The sequence below is a fragment of the Mesoplodon mirus genome (genome assembly GCF_964341445.2).
Source record: "Mesoplodon mirus genome assembly, chromosome: 7".
NCBI lineage: Eukaryota > Metazoa > Chordata > Mammalia > Artiodactyla > Ziphiidae > Mesoplodon > Mesoplodon mirus.
In genome coordinates this window covers 28,018,996-28,038,634 of record NC_138983.1, presented here as the reverse complement: position 1 = coordinate 28,038,634, position 19,639 = coordinate 28,018,996, and the positions used below count along the sequence as shown (strand labels likewise).

The window sequence follows — 19,639 nt, the reverse complement described above, 5'->3', positions numbered from 1 at the left end:
GGTTAAGGGGTGGGCAGCAAAATGGGGGATCCTTGGAGGGATTGGAACAGAGCAGTAACAGGATCTGACTTAAAAGGAGCATCGGGGCTGCTGGGTGGAGAGTAGACTCCAGGGAGTAAAAGTTATCCGAAGGGTGAATGACTGTGGCTCAGAACAGAGTATTAACAATGGACTTGGTTATAAATGGTCAGTTTCTGTTGTTCATTCCAGAGTAATTTGCTCATTAGTGGGGTTGGGAAATAAAATCTGTAGCTAGGCTAATATTTCTGGACCGTGATGTCTGCATCTATGGATGTAAATAAATCAACCTAAGTATAACTTCATATGTAGTTTTTGTGAAGGCACAAAAATGTTTACAAACTATCAAAAGAACTGTATTTACTGTGAAGATTTTATAGAGGCAGTGACAAAAACATAAACCACGTGGGGGGAAGATGACTTGAATAGGATGTGGTTCTTTGACCAGTTTGCCTGGCATCATTTATGACACCTATTTAAGGACGTGTATAAGGCCTAGTGCAGTGCCATTATCGGCCTTTAATGCTATAAGTCTGGTTAAGAGCTAGCTGTCGGGGACCAGCAGGTTCCCAAACTCTCCATAACGGCCGGACAGACCACCCAGGAAGCTCTTCTGTGCGTGAGTGGAAGGCCAAACACCTAAGCTTCAAAATGCCTCAGGAGGCAATGCTGTCAAGAGGCAATAATAGGAAAATGACACCGCAGTGTGTTACCAAAAGTTGGGAGGCTGTACAGTAACAGGATTTACTACAAGAGGTCTGGTGAAGGAAAGGAATATAAAATAGCCCCACAAAACTATTTGGCATACTTCAGGTGAAATTAAATATGTTGGGAAAAGGTTAACTTACATGTTGTCTTGGATTAGGGTCCCCAGGAAACAGACTCTGAGACCAAAATTTACCTGTGGGAAGTTTCCTGCAGAACGTTCTCAGGTACAACACAGGGGAGGGGAGTGAGGAAACAGGAGCGGGCAGAGGGAGAAGGTAAACTGTGATGTAGTTGCAACAGAGGCCTCTGGTGGGAGCTCTAGACCTGGGATGGCCCCTCAGAATTGTCCAGAATTGAGGCCAGGGAGTATGGCTTTGAACCGCCCACCAATCAAATATTGGATGCAGATTGCCCTCAGGATGGGGGCCTAATCTTTGGAGAAGCAGCCACTTCACACCAAGGGCAATTGTTCGAGAAGAATGTAGGTGTGGCAGCTGGAGGTGGGGGGTGGTTATCTCAGTCCTGAAGAGGGAATCCAGGTAGTGTGGCATGGCATCCTCTACACACATGCACAGTGATTCGCAGTGTAGAGTGTGCACACCTTTAAATCACTCAATACTCAAAGCAACTGGATTTTATAGGTGAGTCTGAGAGGTTAAGTGACTTGCCTAGTGCAAATCTACTCATAAGGGGCAGTGAGATCTTTAGAAATCAAGTCCTCTGATTTTTTTCCAGCTTTACTGAGATATAATTATCATATAACATGTAAGTTTGTGCACAACGTGTTGATTTGATGCACTTACATATTTCTAAATGATTACGAGGGTTAGCTAACACCTCCATCACATCACATAATTATACCATTTCTTTTTGTGGTAAGAACATTTAAGATCTACCCTCTTTAAAACTTTCAAGTAAATAATATATATTAGTAACTAAATCACAGTCTTCAGCATTGTATCCCCAGAACTTATTCATCCTCTGACTGAAAGTTCATACCCTTGGACCAATATCTCCCCATTCCCACCTCCAGCCCCACCTCAACCCCTAGTACCCACCATCCTAGTCTCTGTTTCACAAGGTCGGCTTTCTTAGACTCCACATATAAGTGATATCATACAGTATTTGTCCTTCTCTGTCTGACTTATTTCACTTAGCATAATGCTCTATGACGTTTTAAAATACAAACATCAAAATTTACTCTTATATCTAAGATTAGAGATCTAACAATATGAAACTTAATACGAAAATTTTTAAAGGTATAGAAAAGTAATTTATAGAACTTTTTTACCTAAGTCAAAGAACATGAAAATTAAAATGGAATATTTTTCTTATGTGAGAAGCTAATTAGCCATGAAAAAAAATCTATCCAATCAGAATTCAAAGTAACTTTTAGAGATAGAAAATTAACTCTAAGTGAATTAACATTGTATGCACATTAAATCAAATAAATGTGCTATTACTTTTTTTATTGTTACAGACTTGTGAGATAGTTTATAGAATGTCCACATTTTCTATATCTTCTCAAATGTATAATATACTATAAATCAAACTGTAAACATGTCTAATTTTAATATTCAGATAAGAAGATAATCACAAAGCAAATATTAAAATTATGAGATTCAGGCAATGAAAAGTTAATAATGAATTAGTATGTTTATACTGCATATAGGAAAATGTGTTTTCATGCCTAACAGAGATATCTTTAAACTGTACTTAACAGGTAAGGAGACAGTACGTTTGTCCCAAGAAATGAAAATGCACTTATGTGAAGACAAGTTATTTCACTGTTAAACTTCACCAGTCTAAGTGGGACCTGAATCAAAAATCAAATAACATTGTTTTAAAGCCCAGAAAAGGTATATTTAAGAAAATATTTTAAAAGAGACAATTTAGATATCCTCTGTAAGTTGCAGCATAGCCCACCATTTAGAAGATATAAAGTGGGTGACTGCCAATGGTGTAGGATTTTAGGAGTGGGCTAAAAGACTCTGACCCCAAAATACCACTCCCATCAACTTGCCAATACTAGTTGAAATTCCAGTTGGAGGGATACTCTTCTGTCACAATTGAAATACCACAGCTCTATGAGAGAAAATAATATTCGACCTTATTGGTTATTGATCTTTGAGGCTAGGATTTTCAATCTTGGCTTTCTGGAATTCCTCAGAGGGCCTGGGGTAGGGCTGGTGGATAGGGGAGTGAGAGTGGGGAGCTGTGGTCCAAAGTGGGAGATCAAACCTGATGAGTGAGTCTGTGGGGAAAGCCACCAACCTGGCTTCAAAAAGGGTACATCCTACTTTCATTCACTTTACATAGGGCATTCCAAGAAAAACTTTGATCCAAGAAAAAAAAAAGTGTTGATACTGTCTTACCTTGAAAGAAAGTATGGTATGCCTTTTTCCTGAAGTAAGGATGGTACCTGACAGCCTGAACTGGTGGCTGGAGTTGGGTATGGAGGAAAGGCCACGGGGGGCCAAGGATGGAGAGGTCTGCAAGATGCCCTCATCAGCTTCACAGTTACCCTGGGAGTGGGCCTGTGTTCTTTTCCTTTAAGCATTTAAAGTCACATTTCACTGCTTTGTCATAATTTTTTAAAGGGCTTCTCCCTAACCCCATTTTTGACAAAGTAAAATTTCTAAAACAAGGTGCATGATGCTGCAAAAAATCATCTCTCTGTATCCAATTACAATTCTCGCTAAATTCATTACATGAAAATGTTTAAAATTATATAGAAGATAGTGGCAACGTAAATGTGTTTGCCTGATGTTCTAAGCCAAGTAATTTCTTTTTCTTTTTTTAATTTTTAATTAATTTTTTTTTTTTTTTTGGCTGTGTTGGGTCTTCGTTGCTGCACACGGGCTCTTCTCTAGTTGTGGCGAGCGGGGGCTACTCTTCGTTGTGGTGCGCAGGCTTCTCATTGCGGTGGCTTCTCTTGTTGCAGAGCATGGGCTCTAGGCACGTGGGCTTCAGTAGGTGTGGCACGCAGGCTCAGTAGTTGTGGCTCGCGGGCCCTATGAGCGCATTCTCAGTAGTTGTGGCACACGGGCTTAGTTGCTCTGCAGCATGTGGGATCTCCCTGGACCAGGCCTTGAACTCACGTCCCCTGCATTGGTAGGAGGATTCTTAACCACTGCGTCACCAGGGAATTCCCCAAGTAATTTCAATAAGCCCTTTATAAATGAGAATATTTAAAGGAGAAGTGGAACCAAAGATTTTTCACTTTGTCTAAATTAATTTTGTGCCTAAAATTATATTTAATTGGGATTAAAATATCAATATCAGGGCTTCCCTGGTGGCACAGTGGTTGAGAGTCCGCCTGCCGGTGCAGGGGACACGGGTTCGTGTCCTGGTCCGGGAAGATCCCACATGCCGCAGAGCGGCTGGGCCCGTGAGCCATGGCCGCTGAGCCTGCACGTCTGGAGCCTGTGCTCCGCAATGGGAGAGGCCACAACAGTGAGAGGCCCGCGTACCGCAAAAAAAAAAAAAAAAAAAAAAAAATCAGTATCATGTATGTGGGTCCTGTCAGTAGCTGAACATTATATGATGTATTATATACCAGATTTTGGTAAATAAAGGTTTTTAAAAGTTCCTGGGCTCAATATATTTCTTCTCAAGGAAAGTAGGGGCTTTTTTGATGAGAAAAGCATAGTCACATCCCCCCCAATTCTATTTTACTGCGGAAAAGAATACTATATGATTAAATATGAGCCAAATCATCAGACTTCCCCAATTCTCAGCCTCAGAGATCATATTCTCATCTTTCAATAGAGTATATGTTTTTAATGTTATTTGGTTTCTTTTTTATATATCAAATATGCCTGGAAAGGTAATTTTTTCCCCTAATATGAATAGATACTCTGAGTAACTAAAACCCATGCAAAAGTTTATTGCCTAGAGCAATACATTTTTATTTTTTTAAATGCATTTTTTATCATAAAACATTATCAACACTGTAGGTAGAATCTGAAGTAGGAATAGATGCATCACTTCATTTGCACTTACTAGAAAATCTGCATTCATTTCTATGTTCAAATGATGAGTTAATGCTTGATAATATTCATGGTGAGTTGAGCTAACATAGATGTCAGTGGGTAATCCAGGGGACAGGACCATATGCAAGAAGAGAATCTCAGTGACTTGAGCATCTCAAACACTCTGTGAAAAAGCTAATTGAGAGGTAAAGACAAATTAACTGCTATGGAGAAGGACAGTCTCCCTGAGAGAGAGAGTGTGCCTGCAGCAGTAAGGTTCAGTGATTGCATTTAGTCTGCATAACTGCTAGGACAGTAATCCAGCCCTGGCCTGTGGACTTTCCCTGCTGACTGCCCACCTGGCAATTCCCTAGGCACCTTCAAGACTGTCAGGACTGCACAGGGAAAGCCTGTCTCATTACAACGGCTCTGCATGGGAGATTGTGCCCCGCCCAACCAATTGCTCTTCCCTGATTTTGATACAGACACAGTTTTCCAGTTTTTCTCTTCATCGGGTCTAGGAAGGGAATATTGTATCCTCCTGCACATAGATTTACACCTGGCTGCAGATGCCTGTCAGGAAATAGGGTGGGGTGAATACACTGGCATTCCCCCACTCCCCAACAGGCCACCAAAAAAATGAAAAAAGAAAGAAAAGAAAAGAAGGCAAGATGGAAAAGAGCACTGGAAAGAAGGGTAGGTGAGATATTTCAGTGCCTACACCAAAAAAATGAAAAAAGAAAGAAAAGAAAAGAAGGCAAGATGGAAAAGAGCACTGGAATGAAGGGTAGGTGAGATATTTCAGTGCCTACTGCTAATAGCTATCCCATGAGATGTTAGCAGGCATTCATGGGATCTAAAGTTTACTTGCCTTTAAAATGGACAGTCCAACATTTGCCTTGGTGAAATCTACATATGAAAACTGATTATCTCCATAACATTTTTTCCAACATTTAATATATGTTCTTGAAGTCACAACAATAACATTGAATATTCCAGTTTTACTACTCTAGAAACAATTCCTTTGAAAATGAAGTTTTAAGTTGGTATGTTTTACTACATGTACTTAGAGCATATCCTAAATTTGTTGTCCTACTGTTTACTCAAATAATGTAGGTGAAATAACAGAGAAGCTCAGAGATTGTAAATACATATATGGGAAAAGTGGTTAAACAGAAAGACAAGGACCAAGGAATGTACAATGGAAATAAGAACATAATATGCAAGCAGAACAGTGATGACACCATACCCCCCCAAAAAAGTCTCGCCACTTGACCTCAGTTGTCTCCTTTTATTCATTTAATTGTTCCATAGACTCCTAAATATTTAAATAAACTTCCTATTAAATTTTATATATGGTTAGAAAACTTTACATATGGATATATATGGTTAGAAAACTTTAAAAGTTTTAAAAAATGGTCACAAAACAGAATACAAATCTCAAATGGTTTCATGGTGTCGTTGTGCCTTTGGTAGAGCAACTTCAAGTCTCCAAAGCATAGGAAAGGCCAGGAAGGTATTACAGATAAAAATTAGCATATTTTCTGTTATCAACGAAATTAGCCCATTTTCTAAATATAAACAAGCCTGTAAACTAAATGAAATTGTAGTAAAAAGCTGAGAAGACCTACACATTAGTTTTATTGTCTTCAAAAGGAGGTGTCATATTGTTCAGATTAAATAATCAGACTTGGGCCGAAGGTGTTGCAGGCTTCTCTGCCTCTTCCCACTGTACCAAGCACAATGCCTTGTAGACATATGTATTTAATAATGTATGGGTTTATTGGACTATTCACTTAAATTTTTATTTTATTCTGTAACTGGAAGAATAAAAATTGTTAGATACATACTACCTAGAGGATGAACTAGATGCTGGACAAAGACATTCTTTAAAAGTAAATCTCTGAATTATCCCTTTTTAAAAACTTAAATTTCTATATGCTAGGAGAGAACACTACAACCAAGCAATATAAAAACAGAAATGCTAAAAAAATCTCCAAATCACGGCCCTCTGAACCTTGTTTTTATCCAGGTTACTAAATTCCACCATATTTCCCTTGCTCACAGCCAGAGTGGATTCATGTAAAGTTAGTGGAGATTAAGCTTCCGGACCCTTCACTTGCTCTAGCTCCTGAGAATGCTAGAAGTTGAGAGTGCTGGAAGCTGTAAAGCATCAATAGGTGGGGAGGGGAAGCCAGGTAGTAATCAGAGTATTTCTATGTAAGAATGTCTGATAAGTTGCCTTAAGACATCACAGAAGAAAGAATCTGAATCTCCAAGTCTCCATTAATGTGTTGTGATTTATTTTCTCATTCTAAATAAGTAGTCACTTTCAGGCCTAATTTTAAAGAGGCTCCTCTCCCCCAAATTTTACAAGATCTAGGTCCCAGAGAAACTGGATCTGCCTCTACTGGCAGCAAATTGAAGATAACCCACAAAGCATCATTGACCAATTGTGCGTGAAAAGCACTACTAATTCCAGTAAAAGGACTTCCCTGTACCCATCTTCCGCTCATTCCCCTGTGCTTTCTCCCACCTACTCACACATCTCACACTCTTGCTCATCAATTGCCCATCAGATCACCCAACTTCCTACTAGTTTTTCCACCCACCATCCCCTACAGATTTGCTAATACCCTTTCCTATCAATCCTTTCTTTCCTGCTCTCCCAGGGAAACGCTAACATTTCTGACAGCATCTCCATGGGGATGAAGAGGAGGAGGAGTTGCAGCGAAAGAACAGGACTGGGAAGACAGAAGTCACTGAGCCATGGCTGTAGCAGATGTTCTCATAAGGCTGAGGGTGATGGCAGTGACAGGGGATATGGGGTAAGAGAAGGTGTGGAATAGTAAGAAATTGCTCCAAAAGCTTGTTACCTGAAGGGCTTCGTAAATTATGCCACACACTGAGTGTGACCACTAAGGGTAAAAACAATAAGAAATCTCATCAACTTAAAAGGTGCTATGATGTGATGGAAAGAGAATGTACCAGAATACAAAAAAGTGTACGCTATGGTTGTGACTACATATGAGTGCATATGGAAATGATATGCAAGGGTAAGAATGGTTATATAAGGAATAATGTGATTACGGGTGATATAACTTTTTCCTAAAATTCTTCTAACGATGTTATGTTGTGTTTTCAATTTTTTTCTTTTTTTTTTTTTTAACAAGGAACTTTCCCATGGCAGGATGGACATTGAAACTATTCTCGGTCTTTTGTCTTATGTGTCTATTTAAACTGGGTACTGTATTATGAAAAAATGGAACTGAGGCAGTATGGAACACAGAGCATGTCCTTTTAAGAGGTGATCTTCTACTATTAAGACCTAACCAAAATCTGCTATTTTAAAATTATCAATAAGGGACTTCCCTGGCGGTCCAGTGGTAAAGAATCCACCTTCCAATGCAGGGGACACGGGTACGATCCCTGGTTAGGGAACTAAGATCCCACATGCCACAGGGCAACTAAGCCCGCGTGCCACAACTACTGAGTTCGCATGCCTCAACAAGACAGCCCGTGCGCCACAGCTACAGAGCCCGCGCACCACAACTAGGGAGAGAAAACCCACATGCCACAACTAGATAGAAGCCCACGCACCGCAACAAAGAACCCGCGTGCCGCAAAGAAAGATCCTGCATGCCTCAACGAAGATCCCGTGTGCAGCAACTAAGACTCGATGCAGCCAAATAATAAATAAATAAAAGGGAAAAGAATTTTTAAAAAATAGATAAAATTATCAATGAAAGATATGATGAGGATGAGAAGCACAGTGAAGAAGTGAAGGCAACCACACATAATATGAAAAAGCACCCCAGGGGATTTTTGGATCACACCCTGCCTACAGCCCCTAGTTGAACACCTAGAAGCTCTAGAAGATGATGATGACTACAATATATTATGTTTGGTTCTTGAAGCTGAGTCCTGGGCTCACATATGTATTCAACAGTGATACAAATCATCAAATAGAGAAAAGTAGAAAGATAATCATTCCAACTCACTGTTTTATCAAAATGAATAGAAAAGGGGAAAAATAGGTTTTATTGGAGCCATGCCTTTCAGTTATAAATGGAAAATGGATTGATTGATTGATTGATATATCATCTAACACTCTGCATAGCACATGCTACAAGGTGGGATAAAGTTGTTCATAACTACAGAAGTCATGGCCCTTGCCCACAGTGACTCAGAGGTAACTGGGCTGGAGATAGTGCTACAAAAAAGGGCAGTTCATTCACACTCCATGGAAACAGAATTTGGCCAGGCTATTGATATGAACTGATTCTGGAATTAACAGAGGATGGTATGCTGCTGTGACCTATGCTCAACATCTCTCCAGTTGGAATTAGCAAGTTCTCCTCACCTAGAGAGTATGGAAAAACTCCCTAATTCTAAGAGATCTGCAATTCTGAATATTTAGGGTATACTTTGCTAATCCAGTTTTGTCTCTACTACCTAGCTATTTCAGATGTAAGAACTCGTTTAGAAAACTACAGATCTCTATTTCTTTTCCAGCAGTCTAAACACCTACTCCCAAAAATATGGGGGTTGGAGGGAAAGGAGAAAATGCATTACCATGAATAATACACAATAATTTATTTACAATGTTCCATTTAATTTTATATGAAAAACATGTCAGTCACTTTGGCCATCCAAGACCAACTTGCCTTTCTAGACTAATTACTGGAAAGTCCTATGTGCTCTGTGTTGTACACGACCCTGCCTTTGCCCACTCAGTGGCTATGGGTAGTTGAATTAATGTCAGGGACCTAGGTAAGGCTGGACTGACCCAAACAGATTCTCTCTTTAAATGATTTGAACTAGGAGACACAAAGACTCTAGTCAGATGATGATGGCCATTTAAACCTAAAAGTTAGGGAGAGCTAGGGGCCATAATTTTCCTCCTTGTACGTACAAAGGAGTAAAAAGAGAAAGCCAGCTTGCAGAAAGAAATGAGAAATGAAAAAGCTCAGAAAGATGAGGAGCGGAGAGACTATGGGGCTTCAGGAGAAAGAGATATGGAAAAGAAGTGACTTTCTTGTGAGAATCAGCTGTACTTCCTGGTTTTCATTTCTGTGAGATTCCTTTATGTTTTCAACAAACCCTCTTTTTATTTGAAATGGTTTGAGAGGGTTTGTGTTGCAGGTAACCAGAGAGTTTTTACGTAAACATGGGATTTATATCATAGAGCAGATGGGGAAAGAGGAAGCTCAAAAGAGGGGAGAAATAAAATGAAAGTTCCCTGGACCCCAAGCCTGGCCAAGTGCTGACAGGGAAAGGCAAATGTGGGGCTCTGAAATGAAAGAAGTATGGTTTGCAGGAATCTTTGTTTTTGCTTTTGATTGGCTTTTTTTCCTTTTTATTTTTTATTTTTTTAATTTTTTTTTAATTTTTTTTTTTTTTTTTTTTTTTGCAGTACGTGGGCCTCTCACTGTTGTGGCCTCTCCCATTGCGGAGCACAGGCTCTGGACGCGCAGGCTCAGCAGCCATGGCTCATGGGCCCAGATACTCCGCGGCATGAGGGATGTTCCCGGACCGGGGCACGAACCCGTGTCCCCTGCATCGGCAGGCGGACTCAACCACTGCGCCACCAGGGAAGCCCTTTCCTTTTTATTTTTTTATTGAATTATAGTTGACATACAACATTAGTTTCAGGTGTACAACATGGTGATTTGACATTTATGTACATTATGAATTGATCACCATGATAAGTCTAGTGACCATCTGTCATCATACAAAGTGACTGCAATGTAATTGACTATATTCCCTGTGCTATACATTACATCCCTGTAGCTTATTTATTTTATAACTGGAAGTTTGTACCTCTTAATCCCTTTCACCTATTCCGCCCAACCCCCCCCCCCAACTCCCTCCCCTTTGGTAACCACCAAAGTTTGTTCTCTGTATCTATGAGTCTGTTTCTGTTTTGTTTGTTTGTTTTGTTTTATAGATTCCACATATAAGTGAAATCATATAGTATTTGTCTTTCTCTGTCTGACATTTCATTTAGCAAAATACCCTGTAGATCCATCCATGTTGTTGCAATGGCAAGATTTCATTCTTTTTATGGCTAACATTCCATTGTGTATATATATATCCATTTCCTATCAATGGATACCTAGGCTGCTTCCATATCTTGGCTAAATAATGCTGCAATGAACATAGGGGTGCATATATCTTTTCAAATAACTGTTTTCGTTTTCTTCAGATAAATGCCCAGAAGTGGAAGTGCTGAATTGTATGGTAGTTCTATTTTTAATTTTTTGAGGAACCTCCATACTGTTTTCCATAATGGCTGCACCAATTTACATTCTCAGGAACAGTGTTCGAGGGTTCCCTTTTCTCCACATCCTCACCAACACTTGTTTTTTGTTATATTTTTGATAATAGCCATTATGACAAGTGTGAGGTGATATCTCATTGTAGTTTTGATTTGCATTTCCTTGATGGTTAGCGATGCTAAGCATCTTTTCATGTATCTGTTGACTATCTGTATGTCTTCCTTGGAAAAATACCTATTCAGGTCCTCTGCCCATTTTTTAATTGAATTGTTTTTTTTTTTCTTTTTTTTTTTTTTTTTTACGGTACGCGGGTCTCTCACTGTTGTGGCCTTTCCCGTTGCGGAGCACAGGCTCCGGGCGTGCAGGCTCAGTGGCCATGGCTCACGGGCCCAGCCGCTCCATGGCATGTGGGATCTTCCTGGACCGGGGCACGAACCCGTGTCCCCTGCATTGGCAGGCGGACTCTCAACCACTGCGCCACCAGGGAAGCCCGTTTGGGGGTTTTTTGATGTGTGATTTCTTTATATATTTTGGATATTAACCCCTTCTTAGACATATCATTTGCAAGCATCTTCTCCCATTCAGTATGTTTTTCATTTTGTTGATGGTTTCCTTCGATGTGCAAAAGCTTTTTTGTCTGGGATAGCCCCATTTGTTTATTTTTGGTTTTGTTGCCCTTGCCTGAAGATCTCCAAAACAATATACTGCTAAGATTAATGTCAAGGCAGCATACAAGAAGCATACTTCTTCTAGGAGTTTTATGGTTTCAGGTCTTACATTTAGGTGCAAAATGGCAGATTGGATCTGTAACCAAGTCAGAAATCTGAAAAAGAACAATGCTACTGGACTACAGGAACACTTGACCTTGATGTCTTGAACATCACTTCCTAAGCCTTTAGCTGACTAGCACAGACTATGAGAAATATATTATCATGTTTACCTTGGAATTACACTTCCCCAAAGGTCAATTTTTACATGGTAACATTCTCATTCAAAATGTAAACAAGGAATGCCATTAAAGAAATAAGCTATAGACAGAAAATATAATGTTTATAATGTTATTTGCAGAATAAGACTGAATATTAAGGGGAATTATAGAGATAAAGACTGATCAAAATACAATTACTTCGAATGTTATCACATTCAAATATGAACATAATCAAAAGGAAATGAAGAATTGTAGTTATGGTTCTTTAGATGAAAAAGAGCCATACTATGAGTAATTCAATTTTACTAATTATAGCCTCTTGAAACATGAGATATGAGATTATAGAACAATCTTAATTTGACAGACTTAAAAGTATTTAAACTCCCTAAGCTTTCAGTACCTAAACCACTTTAGCTGAGTATGAGTTATTTTTTTTTTCTCTTCCAATGATGCAATAGCAAAGGGTAGTTTAGGACATTTAGCCATCTTATCCTAACAAATAACCAATTCACCTTTTTTTCCCAGTATATTCTTACGTATTGATTTCACCAAGTGAACTCAGACATGTGTCACACTTATCCAATACAGATCCTTTTCCTTGGAAATGTAGTTATAACATCAATCAGTCACCTGGCCTTTCACCTCTAATTCCTATGGCCACTGTCTGTCAATTTTAAAGCTTGTCCATTTCTCCAAATAAGTTATTTTTAAAAACTGAAATACACAGTGACTCCTGTGAAAAATATATGTTTCTTAGAAAAGCATGTAAATGTTCATGATTAAATTTCTTCATTAAAATTACTTTTCTGGGTTGAACACTAAAGTTTATAAAGCCATATTTCAAAGACTTCTAGATATTTTCTTTTAGAACATATTCCCTGAATGGTAGTATTAGCACTTGTAATCCAAACTCCAGTTTGAGGAAGACAACACAAAAAGAAATCCAAGCTGAGTAGCATTATTACAAGGGTCTTCAAATGGAGCAGAGTGTTTTGTCTCTGGCTGAACCCATTGAGAGTCACAGAATGACACCCACCTTGAGCTGCAGGCCTCCTGGGATAAGAGTGTTTGCTGGAAGGCTTTTAATGTGTTCGTAGACATAAGAGGAGAATTGCTCCTGCTCAGCCTGTAATTGGGGGCCAAGTTTAGAGAGATGACCTCTGTTGCTTTTCATAGCTGTCTGCAATTCATCAATCAGCCTGTTCACCTGGAGGGGTTAAATTACAAGAGTTGTTAGCAAGAAGTAATTGTTGATGTCACACCTATTAGATTTTTGAGTACTTAGTTTGATGTGGGGAAGATGACTTCAATATAAGAATTTAAGTACAGATCTATGTTCAAGTAAAGCGAATAGGTGATATATACATTCCTTCATCAATAAATTTTATTTATGGGAAAATTTCTAACTTTGTACTTCAGTAATATGGAATAGGTACCCATTTACAATTGCTGAATAAAAACTGTTTCTAGATACAAAAAGAACCATGTACATTGACAAATTTGCCAAGGACTTTTAAACTGCTTAACAGAATAAGACCTCTCTAAGACTTTAAGTAATCCAATATATGCGCCAATGACAATATTTAATTCTATTACATGTACCTTCCTTTTTTTTTTTTTTTTTTTTTTTGCCTTACACGGGCCTCTCACTGTTGTGGCCTCTCCCGTTGTGGAGCACAGGCTCCGGACGCACAGGCCCAGCGGCCATGGCTCCCGGGCCCAGCCGCTCCGCGGCATGTGGGATCTTCCCGGACCAGGGCACGAACCCGTGTCCCCTGCATCAGCAGGCGGACTCTCAACCACTGCGCCACCAGGGAAGCCCTACCTTCCTTTTAAGAATATTTTATTTTACCATCTGTATGTTACCTTTAAAATTTGTAATATGTATATTAAATTCATTAACATTTTGTGGCCTTTTAAATGAATCAGTCTGTTCTCTTCCTTCCAAATACTTTAAAATATAATTTTCCAAATTTCATAAATACAATTTTTCAAAATATCCATACTTCAAAGACAATGCTCTGTTTTAGACAATATTTTGAATATATACAAATTTCTGAATAATGCATAGAATTTTTCCAGAAACAGCAAAGGTTTAGAAACATGTACCTTTTATATTTAAATTTCTGGATTTCTAATCAGAATATTTAAGAGACATTAAGAACTTGACTTACAGGTTATTAGTAAGACATACTGAAGACTCAAAAATAGTAAGTTAATATTTTAACCCTTATAGTTTACAAATTAAAAATCATTACAATTCTTTGACCCTTCACTGTGTTATATAAACTTATATTCTCTCTAATAGATTGGATTCTTACATAAACACTGGTCGATATATGGTAGTGACCAAAAGAGATGAAAAGCAGAAATTCTCTTTATCCATGATCTTTAAAGTGATCAAATTAGACCCATCTAGAATTATGAATGACTGTGAACAGGGCACGGATTTTTGAAATATTGGGTTAAAATGCTGGCTCTTTCATTTACTGACTGAGAGACTTTGAACAGGTAATAAAAAAACCTCATTCATAAATGAAGAATAATACTGACCTTACTATATTAAGAATTAAATTAGATTAAAGAATGGACAGCACAATGGCTAACCTATAATGTCACATGTACATGGTATATTATTACAGTGTTTTCATTTTTAAATAGAGTAGTTTTCTGCAAATCAAGTTTTAATTGTTTTTCTTGGCCTGTCTTTCCTATTCCTACCACTATTTCACATGAAGAAGATAAAAATTTGAAACTATTTGCTACATAGATTCTCAACCTCACTTCAGTGTCCACAGATAAAATGCAAACTCCTTCTCCAAGAGTCTCCCATGTAATGACAGCTCATTGTCTTTCTTTCTCTCTCAGCTGAAAATATGGTATTTGCCAATGGTATGGTATTTGTCAATGAAAGTAAGTTTGTACTATTATACATATGACTTGAATATTTACTTTTCTACTTTACCTAGTTAATTTGAAATATATATATAATAATAATATTATGTATATATATATATATATATATATATATATATATATTACTTCAACTATATTTAACTTTTCCCAAGAACTTTAGAAGCATTATATGCATATAAAGCTAATTTAAATGATTCTTATTTTTCTTTGGCGTCCCATATCTTTCTTATTTGTCCCTATGTGATCAATCATATACTTTCTTTAAACAATGCTTTTTTCTAAATAAGGAATTGGCAAACTTCTTCTCTATAAGGGCCAGATAATATTTTCAGTTTTGTGAGTTATAATGTTTCTATCAAAACCGTTCGACCCTGCAGTTGTACTTTGTAAGCAGCTGCAGACAATATGTCAACAAATGGACAAGGCTGTGTTCCAATAAAACTTTATTTAGAAACACAAGCAATGGGCTAGATTTGGCCCCAGGGCTGCAGTTTATCAACCGTTCTTCTAAACACATATATTTCCTCTCCTTCCTTTCTTTTCTTATAAGTTATACTCTGGCCAAGCCTTCATCTCCTCATCCCCTCTTGCTACTGGTATTACCAATATACCTACTGAGTGGCCTCCCTGTCCCTAGTCTCTCCCCCTGTAATCCATCCTGCCATCTCCACCTAATTAATCTACCTCCAATAGTATAATGAACCTTCAAGTAGCTCCCCCCACCGCTGCATTCCTCATCTTGCTATTCAAGATTCAAGACATTTTCTTACTTTCTAGAACAAATTTCTATGCTTTCCACAGTACAGTTAACCCTATAAGAAAGTCATAAAGCTTAAAATATGGCAATGATGGATGATTCAATATTAGTCAATGTTTTTCATCCTTAACTTTACATACTACCTTTTAGCAGTATTATCCTCAAAGATGATGGATAATAGTATATTCTACATACCAAAGCTAGAGACCAAAGCAGACCAAGTAACTTGCTCTTATAGGTATGTGACAAAATTAAAATCTAATATCCAAAGGCCTTAAATAGAAAGAGTCTACTTCTGGAAAGCACCAATCCTCTCTGAACCTATACCCAGCATCATTTGATTCAAGAAGATATAATTTTATGTAGTCTTTAAAATATACTAAGTATCATGCAATGTATTTTGTTAGTCAGTAATACTGCTCTCTTTAATTTTATGTACTGTACCTAGCGCTACAGCAAGCCACCAAAACAAAAAAAAAAGAACGAATTTCAGGCTTTGATTTGAGAGCATCTTTATACGACTTGTTATACTGTCACAATCCATAGCTTTTCACTGATAGGGGATTTCATGTGACATCAGAAATCAACCATACAATTGATGATGTCATTTGCATTCTAAAGGGCTATTGGTTAAAGCCTTAAAAATTTCATTTCCCATAAATTCTTCGTTGCTTCAAAAAATTTCTCTATCATTTTTGCCATTTTCCTTGGCCCCATGATTATCTGTTAATGTATGTGAAGCATAATTATAGCAATCATGGCCTGTATTTTTAATAACTTAAAACTATCAAATAAGATGCCCTAGTAAAGATTAACTTATATCTTAAACATAGGAGAAAATATATCAAGAATCATGCCACTGACATTTTGATAAAGTTTCCAACCAATTTTCCTCAAACTTTGTTACTTTAAAAATTCATAAGGAGATAACCAACAAGGTCCTACTGTATAGCACAGGGAACTATACTCAATATCTTGTAATAACCTTTAAGGGAAAAGAATATGAAAAAGAATATATGTATATGACTGAATCACTTTGTTGTACACCTGAAATTAACACAACATTGTAAATCAACTATACTTCAATGAAAAAAAATGCTTTTTAAAATTGGGGGAAAAATTCATAAGGTCTTTTATTCTCAAAGTGCTACATTTTATGTGTTACCCTGAAAGATAACGCTATGCATGAAAGAACTCAAACCAAAATCGGATAGGTAAAACAATACTCCTGAATTATATTACATGATACGATTTTTTTTTCAAATCACAGATGCTGCTAAAAGGGGGGAAAATGTTCTTTAAAATTCTTCATCATGAATCTTTTTTTCCTGCAAATCCTTTTTTTTTCCTCTCTACAAAGGCAATGTGAATGGGGGCAAAAGAAGACAAAACTTGACCTTTTGTGATCCCAGCATTAATGGGTCTGTTCATAATTCAATCTATGTGTGTGTGGGAGCATCCATGTGGAAACATAGAGGCCTGAGAGACATAAAGCCTTTCCCTTTAAACATTATCTGACCCTATCAGTCCCATTCACAAAAGAAGGCTTACGTATGCATATGTTGAAAAAATGCACCATCTCATTGTGCAGCAGAAAGCCTACACATTCTACTCTTCATTCTCTGTAGAAATGCAGCACGGAAGTGACACTTGTACAGAGTTTGGGAGAGTGACAAATGAGCAGAAGGTAGCAAAAAAAAAAAAAAAAAGAGAATTCTGGTGAGGAAAAAAACCAAACTTCTGAAAGAATGCAAATGCACACCTGTCTATAAACATATACATAGGCTTTTGCATAAGATGTAGGGCATTTTGGTCATTCATGCAACCCTTGAATTTAATTGAATTCTCAAGATGATTTAGAGTAAACACAAAATATTATTCTGTTTATAATCATTCTAAAATGTATACCTATCAAAGTTGTACACTCTGAACCATACATGGTGAATACTGTACTTTAACTATTATGAATGACTCTTTGAGGAGCTCCTGGTTTTTCTAGTGATGAGTTCAGCTGTTGGCCTGAATGCTATGTGGCCTGGAGTCCATATATGTTAATGAGGAGACTCCAGAGCACTTTATACTGAATTGTCACTTGAAATCAGCACAAAGGGTGGCAGCCTCCATGCTAGGAACATTATCTTGGCATGCAGCATATGGGATAGTCTCAAAGCCGGGTCAGTGCTTAAACTTAAGACCAAGACACTTTCTAATTTACAGCATAGTTAAGAAGAACCAGAAAGGGGACAGGGAGATAAAAATGGGTGTTTTAAACTCCCTAAAGTCTCTTACTTGGTTCAGGCCCAAGGGTACAATGTTTTTCAGGTTAAGAAGTGAACATAATCAGACTTGACAAATGAAGGCTAGAAAAGACATAGGAATCTGTGAGCAAAATTAAGTATCTCTTAATCTTAAAATTAAGGATGAGCTGCAGTGTAACCACAAGGAAAACTGAAGTGTGTACCGTCTCGTATTCCAATCACTTCCACTACTCCCAACTTTCTAATAGATTTCCAGACCCCTTCTGAGATGGAAATTATTTTGGAAGGAGATCTATATTGTTTCCAGCCAGGGGTCACTTATGTGCTGCCTTTAGGCCTATTTGAGTCCAACATCCCCATCAACTCATGGGGGAAGGGGTGATTGAAAATAGAGACATTTAAAAACATCTTTATAACTCATCTGGCAAGAGGGGTATGATGATGGCAATCAGGATGATGTCAAGTATACTTTTGGAGGAAGCAGTAAGAATGCACTTCACAGACCTCCGGCTACAGGAGCATAACTGACCAAGGGTCCAAGCTATTATGCTCTTACACCCATCACCAGGTTGGCACCAATGGCCAAGGATACTAAAGCAGGTCCAACACAGGGAGTCACAAGACTCCTCTGATGGACAACTTTGACTCAAGGATACATCAGCAGCTTTGCCAAACCCTCCTTAGACTGCACAACAGTCTAGGATACTTCCACCCAGTCTTCCCTTCCTCTCTCCTTCACTCATGTTCAAGCCTGCATTTCAGTCTGACAGGTCTCCCAGCTTTACCTAGAGCTCTCCCTATTTTCTCTCACGGCATTTCTTCTATTAAAATCCATATACATTTCAAAAAATTCCATCCTGGTGTCAACTTTTCAGAGAATCTGGAATAACACACTTTTTTTTTTTTCTGGAATAACACACTTTTAAACTGACAAAAAAATTACACACAGATTTCCAGTAGACCATTTCTAAAAAGCTTGATACAGTTCAACATATACCATCACATCGAAGTAGTCTCGTGATGCATACGTTATTATTATTCCCAGTTTTCATGTGGAAAAATTACATGAAATAAAATAAGATTTTAAGATAAAAATACAGACAGCAGATACCTAAATCTAAATCTCATATTTCACGATGTTTACTTAAGGTTTTGAAATACATCTAGAAATATAGTTTTTGTAAAAAAAATTGTGGGCAAAATTAAATGTTGGAGTAATCTCCCCATCCCCACATTTTTCATTTCTCTTTACCATCATGATTTCACATCTCTGTATATGAATTAGGCACAAAACTTGATGTCACTGACTTACACATCAAAATTAATAAATCACTTTCAAATTAATGATATAAAAATTATTCTCATAGTGTATGGAATATATTTAGAGGTTCTTACACACACGCATTCATACCCACATACACAATAAATATTCCCTTCACTGTGTGATTTTTGAAGCAAACAAAAGGCATTTGGAGTCATAGCTGATCAAGCAAATATGTGACCAAATAAGGCCCTTAGCAGGAGAAAAAGTGATGTATATAGGTACTAAATAAACATTTAGATGATAATAAAGAAGTACCAAGTAAGCATTAATACTGTTGGATTTTCCAGAAAAAATAATTTTCATTTCCAGCTTTGGTAACAAGGTGGCATTAAAAATGATATTTTTAGCATAATGATCATTTTCCTGGGCCACTTCAAGTTTCCAGTTCCATTGAAATTATAGTTTTGCATGAAATATCAACAAGCAAAATAATTACAATATTTAAAATGCAGAAAATAGTTAATCTATTCATTCT

The 19,639-nt window shown here is 37.6% G+C and overlaps 1 protein-coding gene across 1 annotated transcript in view; it reads right to left on the bottom strand.

Annotated features, from left to right (window-relative positions):
• The window catches only part of DCDC1 (doublecortin domain containing 1), a gene marked incomplete at its 3' end in the record, with an annotated part of 460,818 nt that overhangs the window by 220,108 nt on the left and 221,071 nt on the right, over window positions 1-19,639 (bottom strand). Inside the window, 1 exon segment of the mRNA XM_082627300.1 lies at window positions 12,946-13,116. Within this exon segment, the coding sequence (XP_082483426.1) occupies window positions 12,946-13,116 (171 nt within the window).